Raw genomic sequence first — 21,523 nt, forward strand, 5'->3', positions numbered from 1 at the left:
ACTCTACACAACCAGTTCTTTGTTTGAGCCAAAGTAGATTACTTACCATTCTCCAAACACGAGCTCTATCATCTCCTAACATTTTACTCTTGTTTATGCCACTCCCTCTGGCTGGAAGACCCTCTCCTTCTTCCTTACTTCTGCCTACTAAATAGAATTCTCTATTCTGGGGTTTAGCTCAAATGCTACTTCCTTCATAAAGTCTTCCTGATCTCCTGCACTAACATAATTTATCCATCTTTTGAATTCCAAAATTACTTTACACCAATCTATAAAAATTTAACATATTCTGCCCTTTCGTGTATTTTACGTATGCCTCACATATACATGGGTATATAAATGGCTGTTGATACATTTTATGGAAGAAAATACAGATGTATATACCTCACAAGGCTTGGACTTGTTTTGCAATGGAAAGAAAAGAAAACTATTCCAACTCAGAAATAGAAATTGATAAGAGCAAGGCAGTTGTAACAGTAGGGCTTTTGGCAGAAGCTCCTCTAATGGAAGAAGGTGAGAGACGAGGAAGCTGCTAAAGATAAGGCTTAATTATTAAACTGTCTCATACACACATAAATATGTATATATACATATTTTGCATTTGGAAAAAGCATCCAAACTTACTCCTGGGAATCTACCATGAAAAGCTAGCATGGGCTTCCAGGTAAAGATGGTGGATTGAATACAGGTACCAACTTACTCTTCTTCCTGAAGTCTTACTAAACCAAATATAAAAATGGGACACAGATGGAAGCATACCTGAGAATCCCAAGCTGGCAAAGGGAAAAGCCAAGGCTTATACTATGAATTCTCTAAAGGCTCAGGAACTGGCAGCGCTTGGGACATGGGAGTAGAGGGAGAAGCTAAAATAACGTTTTCCTCCCCTCCGAGAGGATTAAGGTCTTCGTGCTCATGCACAAACTTCACTTAGATCTAAACGCATGGCTCTCAGGAATATTGACTTACTTCATCTAAAAAACCTCAGAGTGCAGCTGCGTGCCAAAGAGTCCACATGTATCACTGTCTTCAGATAATCATTCATCACTGTCCTAAGCTAAGTAACCACTTCACCTAGACCTAAGCACTATCAGTGGATGCTGCAGAAAGCACCACAGAGAACAATGATTTTTAGAGCTCTTGGCTACTTTCCCACTTGCTATCAAACCTGGAAGGTTGTCCAGTTTCTCAGAACAGTATGTCCAGAGTGCCCAGTGGGCAAAGAGTTAAATGCTAAAGAGAAATAAATGACTATGCCACATGAAACTGGAAACATGCTCTTGTTGCTAGTTATGCTAGCCCTGAATAAGGATTTCAGAAGACTTCTATGTTGGAAATCACTTAAATAACAGAGGCATACCTAGCTGCATAAAACTACCATAAAACCATCTGGGCCTAGTGCCTTTGTAGAGGGATGAGTTTTCTGCTTTATTGGCTGCTTTCTACTTCTGTCAGTTTTTGTTATATCTACAGACATAAATGGTAATCTGCAACTACCAGACTATCATGCATACCTTGTCATCAAGATGCTTAGTCATCAAGCACTAAATGCTACTGGAAACCCCACCTCAACCAGTCATTGTGACGGACCATTAAGGGTCCCAGACAATTCATCCTAGGGGGATGGCAGCAACCTAACTAACCACAAAAATTTATTCCTAGAAATTCTCTTATTATTTTAAAATTCTCTAAATCTGTGCTTAAATATGTTCTTTATACTATTCCTACATGTTGTGTTTTTTCCTCTTTTCTTGATCAGAATTGTCAGAGATCTTTAAAAAAAAAAGTTTTCATTGTAATGGTCAAGTCTATTTTTTTTAAACTTCCTTATTTCTACTTTTATTTTTTTCTTTAACTAACTGAAATGTAACACACATACCATGAAGTATGTGAAGTATACTATCTGCTTTTATCTTTATTCCTCTCTGTTACTTTCTTTTGGTTAAGTTTTAGTCTTTCTTTTTTTATAACAAATTGAAGAATATAAACTTTCTCCTGAGTATCACTTTGGCCAAATATTACCAGTATTTATATGAAATGTTTCTGGTACCGTTAATTAATTTCTAAGTAGAAAAATAAGAAAAAAAAAAAAAGATAGGCCGCTCACAGACTATGTAACACTAATGAACAAGATGCTCAATTTCACTAGATCACACAAAGGCCAAATGCAAAGGACACTTTTTTGGCTTACCATGGTGAAAAACATTCAAGAGTATTAATATCCCAAGTTGGCAAAGGAATGGGAAAGTGTGTGCTCATAAACAATCAAGCAGGGCAATTCAGCTCCACCAGTTAGATCTAGACAGGTACCTGCACTCTGGCTGCCTAATTCTACTTTCTATCAATGCCTTTTAAGAAATACTCTTATAAGCATGTAAGAGTATGTGTATAGAATGTCCACACCAGCTTAATTTATAACAGAGAAATACTGGAAGCAACATAAATATCCATCTACTAGAGAATGGAAAAATGAGCCGTGGGATATTTAACAACTATTAAAAAAGAATAAGGTAAGGCAGATCTTTAAGAACTAAAACAAAATTGTACCCATGATCTATAGACAAGGTAAATTAAAAACAAATAAACAAGTGTGCAAAACAGTTTGTAAAATACATTTTATGTTAAAAACAAACACAACAATCTCACATAGTCACTTTTTTTTTTTTTTTTTTTTTTTAAATAAAGACAGCAAAGGACCTTAAGTTGACACTACACTTTCAAACTGTGGACATCTCCAGCAACTGTGAGTAGCCGAGAGGTGAGAAGACTTGACCATTTTACTTGTATTCACTTCTATATTTTTTGAATTTTTTTTTCCTGTGAGCTAATACAAATACACTCTTAAAATGCAATGTAAACAATCTCCCATCCCATCCCTCATACTGTAGTTTCTTGAATTATAGTAAGGAGGGCTGAAAGCTCTGGTAGTCTCATTAGCATGGCCTTTTGAGAACTGATGAATTAATTTCTAAAAGCTGCCTAAGATAAAGACCTTAGTGGAAAAGCAGAAAAGACTGACTATGTATTAATCCATGATCTAATCTGCAGACTTGCCTCACATTTACCAACTTTTGCAAGCATTGCTTCCAGGCTACAGAGAAACTGGCAGAGCCCATTTTCATATTTAATGCCTCAACTCCTTTGTCTGAAAGCTCTTTGAGTGATCCAAGCAGCTCGCCTGGAGGCAGGCACACCCCACAGGCTGTGGTTCAATTAAATCTGCTTCCCGCACCACCCACTCTTTTAACAGTTAGCCCAGTATTGCAGAACTAAAAGAAACCAAAGCAAAGGAGGAGATGGGAGGTCTTAAGTCCTCCGTGGTAGTTCCCTCCTTAACCTAGAGATCTCTCTTGAGTTGGGATAGAAAATTCCTGCATTTGGGGCACCTTGGTGTCTCAGTCAGTTGAGTGGTTGAGCGTCCAGCTCTTGGTTTTGGCTCACGGTTTCAAGAGTTCGAGCCCCGTGTTGGGCTCTGCACTGGCAGTGTGGAGCTTGATTGGGATTCTCTCTCTCTCCTTTTCTCTCTGCACCTCCCCACTCTCACTGTCTCTCTCTCAAATAAATACATAAACTTAAAAAAGAAAGAAAGAAAGAAAGAAAGAAAGAAAGAAAGAAAGAAAGAAAGAAAGGGAGGGAGGGAGGGAGGGAGGGAGGGAGGGAGGGAGGGAGGGAGGAAGGAAGGAAAGAAGGAAGAAAGAAAAGAAAAGAAAAAAGAAAATTCTTGCATTTGTCAGCCAAGGAGACCAGTCCCCATTTATGAAGTCTGTCTGACTTTCTCATTTTCTTCCTTCCAAAGGCTGAGCAGCTATCTTATAGTTGGTCCAGATCAAGCCTCTGAAAGAGAGAAAGAATTATAATCTCCTTCCTCCTCGACACTAAAAATGCTTCCTTGAGAACCAGGTTGAAACAGAGCATTACATTAATTACTTGCTTTTTAAGGGTTAATTTCAGTATGATTTATTATTAAACAGCTGAGAACTCATTGGTGCTCTACTCCACTTGCTCTATATGTTTTAATTAAAAACCCACCAATGTGATTAGAAGACTCGATACAGTTAAGATAGCTCCCCCAGATTGTTATATAGATTCAACACAACCCCAATAAAAATCCAGCAGGATGTTTTGTAGAAATGAACCAGCTCACTCTAAATTTTTGTATTGAAAGATAGAGGAACTAGAATATCTAAAACAATTCCGAGCAAGAATAACAACATGACAAAGGCAACAAGGATGGTCTTCAACACATCATGCTGAAATAACTGGATATCTATGTGCAAAAAAATGAATTTTGAAGCATACCGCACACCATATTCAAAAATTAACTCAAAACTCAAAATGGGTCACAGATCTAAACGTATACCTAAACTTACAACATTTCTAGAAGAAAATATAGGAGAAAATAGTTGTGACCTTATCCACTTATCCACATTGAACTTCATCAAAAATGAGAGCCTCTGCTCTTCAAAAGACACTGTTAAGGGAATAAAGAGAGAAACCACAGACTAGGAAAAAATCATATATCTGATAAATAGTATGCAAAACATACAAAGAACTCTCACCACTCCATAAGAACACAAACAACCCCCCCCCTTTTTTTAATGAGCAAGAGTTGAACAGACACTTCATTAGCCATATGGATGGCAAATAATCACATTAATAGGTGTTCACTTCACGAGTCATTAGGGGAATGCAAATTAGATCCATAATGAAATATCACTAGGCACCCTATTAGAAGGACTATAATTCTGAAAACCTGACAATATTAAGTGCTGGGAGGAGACATAGCAACTGTAACTCCAATGGAAAACCAAAACGGAATAAGCACTCTGGAACACGGTGTGGCAGTTTCTTACCAAGTGCAGCACATAATTCAACTAGGACCCAGCAATTCCATTTCTAGTGTTTTCCCAAGAGAAATGAAACCGACATTCATACAAAAACTTGTATGCAAATGTTTATAGTAGTTTGATTTGTAATCTCCAAGGACTATAAATGACCTAAATGCCTCTCAACTAGAGAATGCATAAACTGTGGTGCATCCATACAATGGAATACTACTTGGGAATGAAAAGTAACAAGTTACTGGTACACACAACAACACGGATGAATCTCAAGTGAAATTACGCTAAGTGAAAGGGGCCTGACTCAAAGGGTACATACTGCAGGCTTCCCATTTATAGGACATTCTGGAAAAGGCAAAATTCTTGGAACAGACATAAAAGTAGTGGTTGCCGGGGGTAAGGGAGGGGTGTGGGACTGGCTATAAAGGGACACAAGGGAGTTTCTGGTGTGATAAAGCCATTCTCTATCTTGAATGTGGTGGCAGTTATATAACTGTATTTGTCAGACTTCACGGAACTGTACACAAAAGGGGCAGTTTATTGTATTTAAATTATAACTTTTTTTTTTAAAGCTCCAAATGGAAACCATAAAAAAACAAAACAAAACAACCACTATAAAAATGACCACAAAGTTTCTGCATGCTGGAAGAGAAACCTCTTAAACAGGACCATTAAAAACAAGGTCTACCACGTCATACACATACGCACATGTCCTCTTTGCCACCCCCTACCCTCTGACAGGCCCAGCAGAGGGCAGTTCCAAACAAACCATCGCAACCCCCATCCTTACCGGAAGCGTGACTGTCTTAGCATTGAAAGGAGGCACAAATAATACCCCACGAAGGACCTAGTACCTGAGAGCTATAAAGAGCTGGGAGAGGCCACAGAAGTCCCTTCCAACTGCAGGGGGAATGGCACTGCCCCTTCTTATTCTTCCTTAGAACAAGGCTGTCACACACTCTCCAGCAGTGCGCTCACCCCTGTCGTGACCGCGTTTACATCGTCTGCCTGGCTGTCCGTCCTGCGGCACTCACTCCCTCACGGAGGAGACGGAATTTTGCAGAGGCAATGAAAGTAGGCCAAGGCGACAGAGCACTCTAGTTACCAGGTGGCAGCCAATCACGGGCCCCTCCCCAGGAGCGTCTCACTGTGAGGTCAGGACTCAAAGCAGAGCCTGTGCCGTCAGCCTGCCCCCAAAGGGACTGACTTGTTGGGCTTGTTTTTCCACAGCCTTAACTTGAGGGTTTATGACTGGATACCCCAAATCAAGCTCCATTACTCTGCGGGCCATTTCTCCTTCCACGGTTCTTACCTGGTCTGACCTAACCACCTCCTTGCTTCGCGTGCTGAAGGGTGGTGAGCCAACTCTACCTAACACAGGGCATTGACAATGAAAGCTCATAATCAACACCCACCACCCCCAACTGCTATGACACCCAGCTCCCTCCTCCCAAGGAACATCATCCTCTCCTTCCACTCAGGATCACAAACTTTAAAAAACCCTTTCAAGGTTGTCTCTGATGGGAGCGGGGTGGGGTGGGGGTGTACCTTTTGGTCTTCCATCCACGGATACCAGCTTCTTTGTTTCTGCTGTTAACAAGAGCTCATAAGGATGCTCGTCCTCTTCCCTGGCTGCACTTCCCTGAATCCAGGGTCTCATGGCCAAGACCTAAGAGAGAAGACACCACAGAACTTCTCATGTGGGTGGCTAATACCAAGGCAGATTATGTTGAACAAATTCAAGATCCCTGGCTCCTTTTTCACCAGAGAGGAAGAAGGGGGGAGGGGGGGTGGGAAGAGAAGTAAATAACTCAGTGTCACGTGAAACCACAACTGCTTTTCTGGATATGCACCTGCACCTCAAATCTCAATGGCCTTTGATTAAAACACTCCCCTTTCCTTACCTCATTATATCCTTCAAAAAGCCATTAATAAAATCCAAGATCCTTCCTTCTCTTGCTTCTCCCATCATAACAGTATTCTGCATGGTCTCTTTGGGGTGGATAGTAGCTTCCAAGCCGTTTTTAGCTATGGTGCATCACAAAAGCCTCCTTCCTCCACGATTCTTTCTTAATATGCACACATACTACCCCAAGGCTGGAATCCTTCCCACCTTCTCAGGAGGGAATCAAATGACTTCTGACTGACCCTGAATGACTGACCCTTACTAGAAACTAGAAACAAAGTGCTCTATTGGTCCTTCTCTATTTTTGTGAGCCTTTCTCTGCAGGTCCTGGGGGTTATGGGGAAGTTTCTCTCAAAAGCCGGCTTCCTACTGCATTTATGGTAATACAAGTTTAAACTAATTCCACCCATCTCTGTTCTGAAAAGAGTCAAGTGGCTAGGCAGTATGAATTTCAGTGCAGAAAAAGCAGCTCTGTCTATGGGGAAATCCCTGACCCAGGCAGCCAAGCGTCTCTGCTAAGAGAATTGGCCCAGCGCTGGCTCCTACACCTGCCAGGCGTGTCTAGGCAGCTGAGGGCCTTGTGGCCACAGCTGGTCATGGCACCCAAGGAGCCACACTTCCTCCTCACATTGAGCCAGAAACACCATCATCAGTGCTACAGTCACACTGAGAGAGGGAATGGAGATCCCCGATTTAGAGGACAATTCTGCCTCATCTGTCGTAAGAATCCAATGTGTTTCGTAGGCAAATTAAGAATAATCACGTATCAGCTATTGTGAGAGCAAGGCAAAGCACAAAATGTCCCCTTGAGCAGGTTGGCTAGAAGTGATATATTAAGAACAGAGGGGTTCAGAGGGATTCCCACGTCTGCCTAACAAACAACGGTACCCTACGAATGTGACTCTTTGGCACATGCAGAAGCCTCTCCTTCAGGCATGTCCCACAGCTCACTGGAAATGAACCAGGTTTGTGATTTATCACGGTTTTGCTTCTTGGAGATGTAGCTCACTGTGTTACGGCCTAATGAGACATCAATGATTCCAGGAGCCTCAGACTAAATAAGAGACTGCGGCTCCTGCTTGTTAACAAGGCTGCCACTCGAAAGGCAGAATGATAGTCTCTTTCCGAAATTCTGCTAGGCACAGCAGGAACCTCCACTTACTGAAAGCCACCTGGAAGCTAAAAGCTATTTCATTACAACGAGCCATTTGCCTGTATTGCTTAATTCCTTTTGCCTCTTCGTGGGAACACAAGGGAACAAAGAGGGACCATTAAGCAGTTCATACAGTGTCAACTTAATACCACAGGCTTTACAGACAGGAATTTGGGTTCTTCAGGTTTACACACCCACAGCTATCCCTGAGCTGGAGCCCCGGAAAGCTGAGTCTGTAAGTGTTCTGGACACAGCGAGAGCACTCATATAGCCGCAGGCATGCTTCTCTGAAAGGTAGTTGACAGCTTGGATGCCCAGCCCATACTATCCTTTCTTCTCAAGCAGGACAGCTGATGACTTCCATGTGGCAAATCAGGCCCACTGGACCCACGTTCACTCTGTGCCTGCTCCCGGGCATGACAACTAGAAGCAAAAACCCAGCAAGTGCTAGAGCTGGGAGGGACCAGCTCTAGCTGGTCATTACAAACCATTACAAACCATTACAAACCATTACAGTCACAGCTAGAGAGCACCCAGCTTCAGCTCTTTCATTCTGCAGATGCCCAAACCCAGTTTCCAGAGAGGTCTAGGGACTTGCCCAAAGTTACACAGAGAGCAACCAGCAGAGGCAGGACCATAAAATTCACTTCCCCTGGTTCTGGACCAAGATGGTCTCATTTTTCCTCAGAAGGATGACTTTCCATCCAATTTGGAACTCTTTCCTTCCTTCAGATATCTTGTGAGAGTCCCCTGTTCACATCCAGACAACTTCTACAGGGATCTCTTCCTCTTAGTCCTGGCTCCTGCCAGCTGTGGGATTAAAATCTCATAATAAAGCAATAGACTGCTTTTCTTGGAGCCTTCCTAACTCCCACTCAAGAAGTGGATTGTCACAGTGAATACGGCAGTAACTGATTTTCAACAGAAAAGATTCTGCTTTTTACTCAATTATTCCTTAATCTTTTCTCCCCTTTCTTCTAGGGCTGGCAATAAACCAAAGCCAAAGAGCTGCATTCTCTGTTACATGGAAAGCAACATTTTTGCTGCAGAGAGAAGCTACTACCAGTCAGCACCTAACTGTGACCAACTGAATGACCGGCCGGGGTGTGGGCAGTTTTCTGGGAAGGGATACCACAGCAGCTGCAACTTCCCACGTTCCCATGAAGGTTTCACACATCTGAACATAGAGAAGATCATGGTCAGTCTGATGTAGCTGGCAGCCCATTTGGTGGGGCAAAAACATCTCAACGTGTGTGTGCACGTGCATGTGTATGTGTTTAATGTCTGGAAGCCAGTTTCATGACCTGGTAGTTAATCTGATAAGCTCTTCTGGAGCCAGCTACACTCAGCTTCCCTCCAAGGTTTCTATGGGTCATCTCACAGTGACGAGCCTCAGGAACAGGACACAAACACTGAAGCAGATTGCCTGCCAAACAGAAGTCTAAACTATGATGAGCCAGCGCCTCCTAGGATATGAGGTGTAGGGTAGTAAAGTTTTGGCGGTATAAGAAATAAAGATAGTGAAGATTAGAGTCCACTTTTGGAGAACATCTATTCATTCACACGACAAACAGAATCTGCCTTGATCGTCGCAAGGATAATGGCCCATATCACATCACCTCTGTATTTAGGTACTTAAAATCACTAAGTAAGCAAAGCCAGGGTTCTCATGGTCTTCTAACTTCTGACTGCTGTGGTCCAACTAACCCAGAATTCCAGACTATTCAGAAGCAAGTCCTAGAAGTATCTCAGAGTCTCCCACCCAGGAGAGAAATGGAGGTTTCTCCCCCTATCTCTTGACACCGTTATTGACAAATTATACGCTCTAAAAAGCCCTGGGAGAATAGAAAGTCCTTGTTATCTAATATTTCTTTAAGAGCCTTGCTCTTATCCTTGGGTATTAGGAATTTTAATCCAAGTCCTTGTTAAAGAGGTGGCATAAGGCATTCATAGAGACCTAGCCCCAACTGAATATGCTCCATATTACCAGGTTTTCCCTTATAAAAGGAGAGTAACGAAGCAAATCTCTATATAAAAACATGCAGGGATTTGTTCCACGCATTTCTATCTTCTAGCAATGTATTATTACCCTAGAGGCTGTAATTCTAGAGACCTCTTACTTGAAACATGATAATAAGCATTTTGTAATTAAGGGATAGAAAAAAACAAGGACAGAATTTATACCTAGCATAAAAATCTTCCCCTATTTCCAACACTGACTTTTACATTCTTAAAAGTGCTTCCTTGTATTTATACATTTTGTGAAACTAAAGCCATCCTTCTGCTTCCATGTGCTCGTATTAGATAAAAAAACCTGTCTCACAGGATGGTCTGTGGCAGTACAATAAAAAAGTTAACTCTGACTTCTAGCGATGAAGTAATGAGACTTGACTGACTAGTTTATATTACCTGATTTTTAAATGAAAGAACAACAGGGTATTGAACAAGCTATAAAATAACAAAATTACATAATACTTTGAATCAGTGCTGAATAAACATGGTCTCTGAATGGTGGCATGTATTAAAGGGACATTCTGAAAATGAAAGATCATGGAAAATACGATTTTCTTCATATAACTAACCCCATGAGAAGGTACAACTATTTGCCTCACGATAAGATTTCTTTTTTAAAAAGGTGGACTAGTCTTCTCAAATAACCTTCTTTCTTTGATTCCTCCCACCTCCATGAATCTTACTTCTCTTCTAATTGAGCCTTTATGACATTTCCCATGTTTGTCCTGGTGGATTCTTCATGTGAAATGAAGAAGGAAAATGTGAAAACAGAAAGACGACTTTTGGGGCAGAGTCACCAAAGCTTGCTAATATGACGCAGTCTACAGACAGTGATTAGGGGCAAAGTCTACGTTTTGGATCAAAAGATGACACAGGTACGAAAGCAGAAAGGCAAACCGTGTAGATACTGGAGCCAGGAGAACTGTGCGTGGTTTACTTTCAATGTGCAAGGCAGATGGGTAACTGGCCCGTCTGCCAGACAGCTCCATTAAAATTCTTTGCTTACTACTTAAGTGAGTTTGAAAGATCTTGTTCCAGATTACTGATGTGCACAATACAAATGTACTAATCCAAAGAGGCGCTAAGAGAATGAGAAAGCAGAGTCTTCTTTAAGCACACACTGATGGACCTTCCGAAACCTCGTGCTTCAGTGATGGCAATAAACCCTCAACCCTCTACCTCAGAAGCTGTCAATGGAAAATACTTCTTATCTATACGGTCTTCCTCCTCTTCATCAGGTGGTGGCTTTGCTGGAGGCGGTGGACGTTCCCTCTGCAGAAGAGAAAAAGTAAGTATTTCATGATCTCTTTTTTCAAGTACCTAACTTGTTGATTTATTCTTACCTTAGCCCTTGGAAATGAAAAAGAATAATGTAAAGAACTCCCCCGAGAGACTAAACTTAAGGATCAGTATTTAAACAGATAGCTTAGTATTTGCACGTGCACACACACCCACCCCCAGCACAAAATTCAGTCAGCACACTCCTTACTTTTTGATGTCTGTAGCAGAGATTATACACTTTTTTCATATTCTAGACCACAGTGAGAAATATCAGCACTGAAACCACACAACTGCCTAGCCAGAAAATGTCCTTCATAATACTAATAAAACTCTAGCCTAGGAAAACCAGTCAGCTGTCAGTCTATGTCAAAAAGAGGAAATAGTAAATCCAGAGAATCACCTTGTCAATGAGTTCTAACAAACCAAAGCTACCAAGGAAGTAATGAGGAAAGGAATCAAGGACAAAAACACCAATTCCTGCTCAAACTTTAATGCTGCCCCCAATCTTTGGTTTATTCCCCAAAGCTCTGAACTGGTCTCTTATCCTTGGTCACCTCCTTCAATGATTACTATTATGTATCATTAGTATATGGAAACTTTATTTCTTTAAAAAAATTTTTTTTTACTTTGAGAGAGAGAAAGAGAAAGAGCTGGGGGAGGGGGGGGGGCGTGTGTACACACAGGAGAGATGCAGAGGGCGAGGGAGACAGAGAGGGAGAGGGAGAGGCCCGGCATGGAGCCTGACACAGGGCTCTATCTCACAACTAGAGATGATAACCTGAGCTGAAATCAAGAGTCGGACACTTTGACTGACTGAGCCACCCTGGCACCCCTGAAAACCCGATTTCATCTCAGCCCATTTAAAAAAGGAATATTTGTCAGTTACCTGTCCTAGAGCAAGGATTGGCAAGCTCCTTCTTAAAGGGCCTGACGGTAAATATTTTAGGCTTTCCAGTCAACCCTGCCATCGCAGTACAAAAGTAGCCATAGAAAACATGTAACAGAATGTGGCTGTGTTCCAATAAACCTTTATTCACAAAAATGGGCAGCTATGTGTGGGCCGTACTTTGCCAATCCCTACCCTAGAGCAAGAAACACCCTGAAGCAGGGATCAGTTAGGTCGAGGGTAGACAATTTCAGAAACACATACAGTCTTTGGTGACAGAAAGCTGAAGAGAGGTTCGCCATTGTACCTGCAGTTACTGTCAGCATTGTTTATAGTGCAAAGTCCTAATCATGTTTCATAACCAACATTCCTACAGGGAAAGGAGTGGGAACCTGAAATGGGAACTGGCTTGCAGGCTCATTCCCTGGCTTGTACGTTAGTTCACTGTGTTGCTAGAACAGCAGTATTTTTTAAAAGTCAGAGTGGAGGCACATGCTGAATTACAGGAGAGTCTCAGAGAAGTCTGCACGATGTCTCCCACGTCTCAGGAGCCGCCAGGGTCAGTTAGCATTTGGCATCCATGATCTCTCTCCGTTAAAATGTGCTTCAGCACTTGGTATTCTACCTTCATAAATCAGTCATTCCTACAGTCCCTGGAACCAGATGGATGCCCAACGGCAACAACTTCAAAACAGGTTCGTATTTTCAAGCCAAACAAAGCTTTTAGATGAGATTTCCCACTGAGTCCTGCTTTCTCCACCCGTCTTTACTCCAGAAGTGCAGAAACAACCTTGGTCCCTTCCACGTGCCACCTTGTAGGGAGGGGAACAGCAAAAGGAGCAGGCCTGTAATCTACACCAATTATCCAACCTTGGGACAAAAATGCCCGTGGAAAAACAAAATGATACACAACAACGACCAAAAGGACCCATCCTAGAGCCCTTCTCAAGACTAGAGGAGCCTAGAAAGGACGATACGAACACCTCTTGCACAAGAAGTGGTCACCAGGGACACTGGAAGAAAAGAGAGGCAGCAGCCTCTTTTTTCTAACGTGAAAACTTTGGCCCAGGGACCTGTAAGTACAGAGCTGATTTACACACCATCCACTGCATGTGTAAGATGCAGAACAGTCCCTTGGCCACAGTTAATTACCAAGGGCCAGGAAGGTAGTGGCACAGTCACCACATACTCAAGGAAAAATGGCAAAGCATGCACTCCAAGAGGCATCAGTTTCTACTTAGCAAGACCATCGATGGATACATTCCTAGAGTGGGATGGAACAAAGAGACTATAAATCATGGCTAAGCCCGCAGGAACTTGGTTATTCAAAGCTTTCTTCCCTAACCCTGTGTTCTTCTTGTAAAGCCTCTAGCTCCCTCTAATGGGCATCATCTGTAAGTGCCACAAAGCAATGCCTTCCTCCACAGGTGGATTTGCTTAATTCCTTGTACCTAAGGCGAAAGTGAGACCAACCAGCTCTGTCTACAGAACCACCCTGCCAGAGGTGCTTGGCATATGTGTGTGCTCCCACCATTCACAAGGAGTTGAATTAGCCCTTGATAATACCTACTACTCTGGTGGGCTACCACAAGACTGGTGGGCTTTTCCAAAATCCAAGCAGAAATGCTGGGACTATTCTAGGACCACTCTAGGAGCCTAATGAAAAAGAACACTTAGAAGCATCAGGCCCATTCCCAGGGAACATCTGAAAAACCCAAAGATCACCTAGGAGCCAAAGGCTCATCAAAATGGTCATAAGGCAAATTTACACCAAAAGGGAAAAGTCAGCCTCTCCAACAGGAAGAAATGATATACACCTGGAAATATGCCCCAAGCTGGGAATCACTGGGATTCTATTAGAGCAATGGCCAGTTTAGTAAAAGTGCGGTGCTCAAAACCTCAAATTATTGTGCCTGGCCATGTAGGAAGGAAGTTCCCATGGGACTGCTGATTGAGGCTTGGGCTCAGAGGAAAACTGTGACGGAGAAAAAGGTAATAAAAAAAAAATTTTTTGGGGGGCGCCTGGGTGGCGCAGTCGGTTAAGCGTCCGACTTCAACCAGGTCACGATCTCGCGGTCCGTGAGTTCGAGCCCCGCGTCAGGCTCTGGCTGATGGCTCAGAGCCTGGAGCCTGTTTCCGATTCTGTGTCTCCCTCTCTCTCTGCCCCTCCCCCGTTCATGCTCTGTCTCTTTCTGTCCCAAAAAAAATAAATAAACGTTGAAAAAAAAATTAAAAAAAAAAATTTTTTTTTTAAGAGACAGAGAGAGAGAGAGAGAGAGAGAGCGAGCGAGCAAGCAGGGGGAGGGTGGCCAGGGTGGGGTGGGGTGGGGAGAGAGAGAGAATAAGATTCTCAAGCAGGCTCCACACTCAGCATGGAGCCCGACATGGGGTTCAATCCCAAGACCCTGGGATCATGACTTGAGCCAAAATCACGAGGTGGACACTCAACCAACTGAGCCACCCAGGTGCCCCAGAATAAAAAGTCTTGAGAACAATGTACAAGAGTGGAAGCAGAAGTACCAGAGAAAGAAGCAGTAAGATGGCAAGGTGGACCTTGAGAAGAAAAGGCTGGGACAAATAGGAATGTCACATACTAACATATGTGATATCTGATTAAGCCTTGCTACAACCCTGCTGAGTGCAGAATCTGTCCAGGTCCAAATGGATAACGTGTCGATGGCAAATGGACGGTGGGAATGCACTCAGGGCAGGCAACAGCTTACTTCAGTGAGCTCTTTCACTGTGGAACTGCTCTCCAGAGAGAAAAGTAACAATATAGAGCAAAGACGCCGGGGACAGAAGCAGCAGTAGGCTACGCAGAAATAAAATGCTTCTAAGGCCAAAATGTGCTCTAAGGCCAAAAACTAATAGAATGATGCAAACATGTTACATTGAAAACCAAAATTCTACCTCAAGGCGATCTGTATAGTTAACCACACTAAGCAAGAGGAAGATGTGGCCGAGCCCGAGGAGAACAGGGGAGCAGGATGCAGGCCTCTGCCAAGGGAGCCGGCACTAGGGGCACACTCCCTCTCCCCACGCCCCACCGAAGCACAGGAGGCCGACAACACAGCGCCCGTCTCGTTGCGGGGGCCCCGGGCCACATACAGGCCTCACTCCAGCAGCTTTCACTCCTGCTGCCTCAGCCTCCTTGCTCATGGAGTCCCGGTCAGACGATCGCCCACTGGCCATGCTGTCCAACGAATGGCAGGAGACAGCATTGTAGAGCGCCTCGTAGGGACCCTCCTCTTCAGCGTTTGTGTCAAAATCAATGATCAGTTCGGTCACTGCTTTCTCCACATCACCTGAACAGGTTAGAGAGCAAGAGTCAATGGATGAGGGCACAATCTCAGATTTCCAACCACTACAACCACCCGGAGCCCCTCATCAACCTGAACTTGACAAACAATAACCAAAAGCAGAAAACTACTTTGCTCCACGGACAGGAGAAAAGCATGACAGTGTGTGTTAGAAAAGGGTCTCCTTGAGTTTCAGTTGCTCTTTATACCCTGACACTTACAAGAGACTTTTCTCTAATTCAACACGGCAAATCCTTGACATCTATGAGAGACACCTCTCAAGACCTTTATAAATTCCCAGAACCTCAATACCGTGACAGAATAAACTTAAACCATAAAATGTAGCAAAGTGTAACTGGAAACTTAAGTAATCCTTTAAATTCTTAATAAAAACCTCCCTGTGCTCAAGCAAAATAGAGGACCGTGAAGCCTTTCTGACACGGAGGCACTGTGCAAGGTTAAACTCACTCACCAGAGAACTACAAACCTCAGAGTACCTGGGATCTAAATTTGTGACTCTGAAAAATCACCTACTGTTATGGACCAGCGATCTCTGGGTCTCTGGCAAATAGTCAAATTGTAATCGTAAAATCCTTGAAGGCCAAGAGCTTAGTGAACTCCTAAGCCCATTACTAGTGGATTATGAGGTCAAGAAAACAAGTGGGGGTGGTGGTGGAGGTGGGGGTAGCAAGGACTCCACAGTAGAGACAGGCTGAGCACCCTTTAACCTTATACCTCTGCTCTCCTCTGAAAAATCCCTTTCCCTTTTCAGTGTGTGGCTTTGTTCCATTCCTCCAGCCTCCTGGCTTTCTTTACTGTGCTTGTATCTGAGGGAAGGTGTCAATCAGTACTTTGTCCTTCTCACTCATCACACGTAGGACCCAAAAGGCTGCTCAGTAAATCTGAGGAGGTGGATTGTAGCTAACAACGGAGAGGCTGGACTGTCTAGGGAGTGCCCACACCACATTTGTTGGCCAAGTGACATATTACCAAAATCTGCCGCGTCCACATCTACCAACCAGTTGATACTCATTCAATATTTAACGTGGGCCAACTATGCTCAAAGCATGACAGTGTGTTGTTAGAAAAGGGTTTCCGTGAGTTGTGAATTCACCTGGAGATCAAACCACCTACAACACATCCCAGAAGAGACCTCACAGAGCCAAGTGTAAAAGTGGAGAATCAAATAAAGTAGGAAAGAAGAGGTCCAAAGTCAAAGGCCTAAGCTATGTCCAGTAAAAGTTCATATACTAGCTGGAAAACAAGACATTTGGATACGAGCTTATTAAGTGCTCCCAACCCCCTGAAATTATTACTTAAATGAAGATGCTTTCATTCTACCAAAGCCCATTCAACTCTTCAAGCCGAGAGCACCTGCGCTGGCAGAGAAAAGCCACCTTACCCTGAGATTTCTGGGGTATGGAGTCCATACTGGAGATGACAGGTCCCTGGGATGTGGGGGTTCTATCTGCCTCTTTTGCACTTCTTTTTCCAGTCATGTGATCTACACGGGAAGACAAAAAAAAAAAAAGCTGCAGCAAATACAAATGCTGTGGTTTGGCCAGTGTGTGCCCTGGTCGCCCCAACAGGCAGATGAACTGATACCTTCAATCAGTGCTGCTATCTGCTGGCTCTTTTGAGAAGGCAGTTCCCGGACGGTGTCTAGGGCAGTCAGTCCACGGTTATCTTTTATGTTGACATCAATTCCTAGAAAGGCATACCAGGTGGACCAGGGGAGTGAGCAGTTTCAAGTCAGCCTCAAAGAAGGTCAAATTCAAGGACACCCAATGCCCCGAGTAGCATGATCAACATTTTTCGTCCAAAGCTATTTAATCCAGCTATCCAAGAACACTTCGTACACTTGCAATCAATCAGTGGAGACAGACATACATTGGGTTTGAGTGCAGCCAGCAAAAATCCCCCTCTGGGGAGGCTAGGGAGAAACGACCCCAACCCTGGCATGCTGTGTAAACAAGAGCGCTGCCGACCTCTCACCTGCAGCCAGCAGGATTTGCACCACATCGGTCTTGCCAAACAAAGCAGCCTCATGCAAAGCACTGCCCTTCTCCGTCTGGAAAGCAAACGAGAGCGCAGAGCAGCATGTCGTCAGAACAGTGACCCAGGTTTGGCGTGGCTCCACACGACAAACGGGACATGGACAAGAAGGGACGGGAAAATAAAATAAACCACACAAAGTTCTCTGTCATTATCTTTCCCACTTTTCTTGTCTGGATTCCGAAACCACAATCGTGGCCCATATGCAAAGTGTATCTGAAGTGCCACCATCAGGCCACACGTAAATAACTGCACAGCGACTCTTGGAGCCACCTACTGGTGAAACTCCTCAAAAGTCCACCTTCCCGGGTGGAAGGGATAATGAGAAGAAAAGTACATGGGGCAAAAAAACCACCTTAACTTCACACGTGGTTTGGTCAACGTGAAGCCTAAGGAACAGCCATTCAACCGAATGGAGAAAGCTAACACCACAGGGAAATGCTAAGTCTCCCGTTGGCAAGATCAAGTTGATGGGACTTTGCAGGAGGCAAGCGCTGGCAGTGGGAACACCTGTACAGGAAGATAATGAAATTTTTCTGATTTTCAGAGAGAGTCCACAAGCACTCTTTTCAGGGCATAATGACGAGATATTACCCCTGAAAAGAAAAGAAAAGAAAAAAAAAAAAAAAAGATACCAGACTCACTTGAGGAGTCTGTCTCTGAAGTGTCACATCAGAATGAGTCAACAAATGGAAGCATCTGACACGTGGGGTGAAACGTGCTAAATAAGAACACAGCCCAGCAGCATGGTACTTGTGCCTTTTCCAAAATGACTAGGTCCCCTGGGCCCGGGGGTATGTCCGCCCCGCTACCTGGTAGTTGCTATCCATGCCGGCGTCCAGGAGGACCTGGACCACGGCTTTGTGGCCGTTCCTTGCTGCCAAGTGCAGGGGGGTGTGCTTCTTAGTGTTGCAGCTCAAGAGGTTGGGGTGTGCGTTCAGGAGCATCTTCACCACCTCCAGTCTCCCGTACAGCGCCGCCAGGTCCAGCGGTGTCTCAAATTTGTTGTTGCGCATGGTGGGGTCTGTTAGCTCCTCTAAGAGGACCTTCACCACCTCCGTGTGGCCGTACTGCGCTGCACAATGCAGGGCCGTCTCGTTGTCGTTGTTCTAAAGAGTTAACAAGCAGATCACATCAGAAAGGTAACTGGCCGACTGGCATACGACTGGGGCAATCACACGTAAAACCACTGAAGTTTAAATGAGAAAAACAGCAGCAATATTTGGGGACTATTAGGTGTCAGTCAGAACCCAGACGTACTCCCCAGCCAACAAGCCCGACCGCTCCAATCAGCCGCGTTGTGCCCCGGTGACTGCCAGAGGGGAGCTGTCACCTGCTCACGCGTACAGCCTCCTCGTGTGTGCCATGAGGGAGGGGTCTACAGATTGGAAGGAGAGTGAACTAGGGCGTGTGGAGGGCCTCGGGCAGATGCCCTGGCGCCCGTGAATACCAACCATATCACTGCCATTGACTCATTCTAAACTTCAACTGGTTTTACAGTTTATGTTCAGTCAACCCTGTAGTTCGGATTCTGGATTCGTTGATATCCACTGCCTTACAAACAAGCTTTTTTGGAAGAGCTTGTCATCTGCATAGCTCCTTGCATGCAAATCAACCAGCCAACGATCACAGTAACAGAGCAGAGCACCAAAAATCACTCTCAAGGTATCAGCCAACAGCCATTTCCAGGGGAGGGAGGCACTTGAGCTCAGTCCCAGAGGAACATGGGGCCCGATGTCGCCCTGTGCCTGTGCCTACTCCAGGAGCCTGCACCAATCAAAGCATGCGGAATCTACAGTGCAGGGAAGTATTTCTTATGTCAGAAAGATTCAATCAGGCCCCGGAATGTTTTGTGAGAGGTGCAAAATATTCAAAGTTGTAACATGGCCGTCCAAACTCACAACCCCCATGGTCCTTTAATGCCAATTTTGTGTCAAACTAAAGGTAGAACCTGGGATGAAACGGGAGAAGTCTGTGCTTCATCGATCAGGAGAAGCAAAATGTTAATCATTCCAATTGTGCTTTTTCTTTTACCACTACTGACAATATGTAAGTAGAGCGGGAATAAAGTAATTTCCGTGACCTCTCCTTTTTTAGATGCACTAATAAAATAATTCTCCCACAAGATTTTGAGATTCCTAAATTTATCCAGGAGGCTGCTGCCACCTTAGGGAAACAAAGCTTATGAGGTGGGTGTCCAGTAAGTCAATATTGTGCACCTTTCAGTGATCAAAAGGTAAAAACGAAATGTTTCCACAACTTCTTTAATTCTATTAATTACATTAAAAGTAACAGACCAGGAGTTACCCAAACACGCATGCAATTCCATCTGCTTTTGATCTGGCATTTGACTGCATCATTTTTTCCAGCTACGCCAAGTGTACCAGAAAGATCCAGAGGTGCTGGGACCGAGGCCCCAAAGGGCCAGAATGATAGCAAAGAAAAATTTTTTAATGAAATAAGGACAGATAAGGTGATAGCAGGAGGCACATGCAAAGATAAATGCACACAGATAAACAGAAGAAGCAGCACTGAGCTCAAACACGGCTCGAGGAGATTAGCAGCTGAGTGCAGACAGCCTTCACTGGCCACAGGACACAGCCCGTTAGCAATGGTCTCCTGTGATATAACTGCGCCCAAGGGGCAGATTCCACGTCAACCCTTCTGGAGGGAAGGGGAAAGAGGGCAGACAGCCCGTCTTTGGGGTTCCTGGTGACAACCGGTCACTAAGACACCCCATTTGGAGTGCCCATTTCTGACTGAGCGTGAGGCCCTGAGCCAACTTAGAGCTGTCGCTTCACTTTCTCAGGATGAAAGGCAGCTACATCTACAAAATGCACAGGAGCTTTCTTTTCAGTGGTTCCAGAGCAGAGTGGCAACCCAAAGAAGCTTTAAGAGGATTCGCAGGGTTTTACATCTCAAGATTAGGATGACAGCAGGGCCAAGAAAGTCAGCTTATTCTTATTAAAACTCCAATCCAGAAAAATGTGTTTACTCTGAAGCAGACACTGCTGTCTCTTTTACATCCAAGTTGTCTCCCAACAAGCAGAATAATCTGTCCTCAATTTTGTAAAGAGTATGCCATTAGAGCCTGAAGAACTCTAAGATTCTAAACTATCCAGCAGGAGGAAAAAAGAAAATCTGTTTGTTTGTTTGTTTTCAGTTTTTTTTCAATTTTTTTTCGCTAGCGCTGAGGCAGCTACCACAAAGCTGCCTTACTGAAAGCAAGGTCTTGATCACTACCAAGCAAATTTCCTGCCTCTGTTAAAAATGGCCTAACCACATCTCTGCACAGTGTCATACTCAAATTCACACTGTAGAAAGCATCTTACTCATGCCTCAGTCTTGCCCCACACGGTCTGGTAACTATAATGCTCTTCAAGTCTGTGGTTACCCCATCTCTTGACTAGTGAACACAGGCCATTACAATGAGCTCTTCCTACCGTTTCCCTTTTGAGCCCAACAACTTTCAGGGCTGAAAGTCATTAAGTGTTGATTCATGGACCCCTAAGAAAGGGAGGGATTCCAAAGGAGAACACAGACTCCTAAAGACCTGGAATCCTTCTCTTTCACACTCGGAGCATCTCACACACTCAAGAGTTCCCAGAATCCTGTTACTATGTATTTGGACTGAGAAAGGAGACTAAGATCAAACACCCCAATTTTCCCCCAAAGTCTTTGCACAAACTCTCCATTCCTGCCCATCTTGAGACTCATTCTCATTTCCCCTTGCTATACTCAGTATCTCTAAGAAAAAAGATCCCAATACCCTTTACATATGGAGACCCCGTTTAATGTGTAAATCCATTATATTTATGTGCCATCTACATAACATACACATAAACTACAAGCAGCAGAAAACTATATAGAAACATTTCCATGGCTTTTCTCTTGAACTATTCCAAGCCACCACTTCCCAGTGCTTAGACTACAGCCCAAATGTACTCTTGTCCATGGTTGATAGATACTTAAGTTAGAAACACCTAAGCTTCAGCTCTCCATAGCAACAATGGTATAGGTCCCAGAAATAGACCAAAATTGGAACAGAAGGACAAACTGAGCCTACTGAGATTTAGAAGACACAGGACAAAC

The 21,523-nt window shown here is 43.9% G+C and overlaps 1 protein-coding gene across 7 annotated transcripts in view; it reads right to left on the bottom strand.

The window, feature by feature from the left end:
• ANKS1A (ankyrin repeat and sterile alpha motif domain containing 1A) overlaps positions 1 to 21,523 on the bottom strand; it is a 177,568-nt gene that overhangs the window by 79,522 nt on the left and 76,523 nt on the right. For all 7 annotated transcript variants that reach the window (XM_027057944.2, XM_027057947.2, XM_053222918.1 and 4 more), the window contains 7 exons: positions 18,244 to 18,540; positions 17,372 to 17,447; positions 16,982 to 17,083; positions 16,779 to 16,880; positions 15,186 to 15,382; positions 11,090 to 11,182; positions 6,387 to 6,507 (listed from right to left, as the gene is read on the bottom strand). In XM_027057944.2, coding sequence (XP_026913745.1) covers positions 6,387 to 6,507; positions 11,090 to 11,182; positions 15,186 to 15,382; positions 16,779 to 16,880; positions 16,982 to 17,083; positions 17,372 to 17,447; positions 18,244 to 18,540 — 988 coding nt within the window. The remainder of the gene's footprint in view (positions 1 to 6,386; positions 6,508 to 11,089; positions 11,183 to 15,185; positions 15,383 to 16,778; positions 16,881 to 16,981; positions 17,084 to 17,371; positions 17,448 to 18,243; positions 18,541 to 21,523) is intronic.

Source organism: Acinonyx jubatus, chromosome B2 (assembly GCF_027475565.1).
Source record: "Acinonyx jubatus isolate Ajub_Pintada_27869175 chromosome B2, VMU_Ajub_asm_v1.0, whole genome shotgun sequence".
Classification (NCBI taxonomy): Eukaryota; Metazoa; Chordata; class Mammalia; order Carnivora; family Felidae; genus Acinonyx; species Acinonyx jubatus.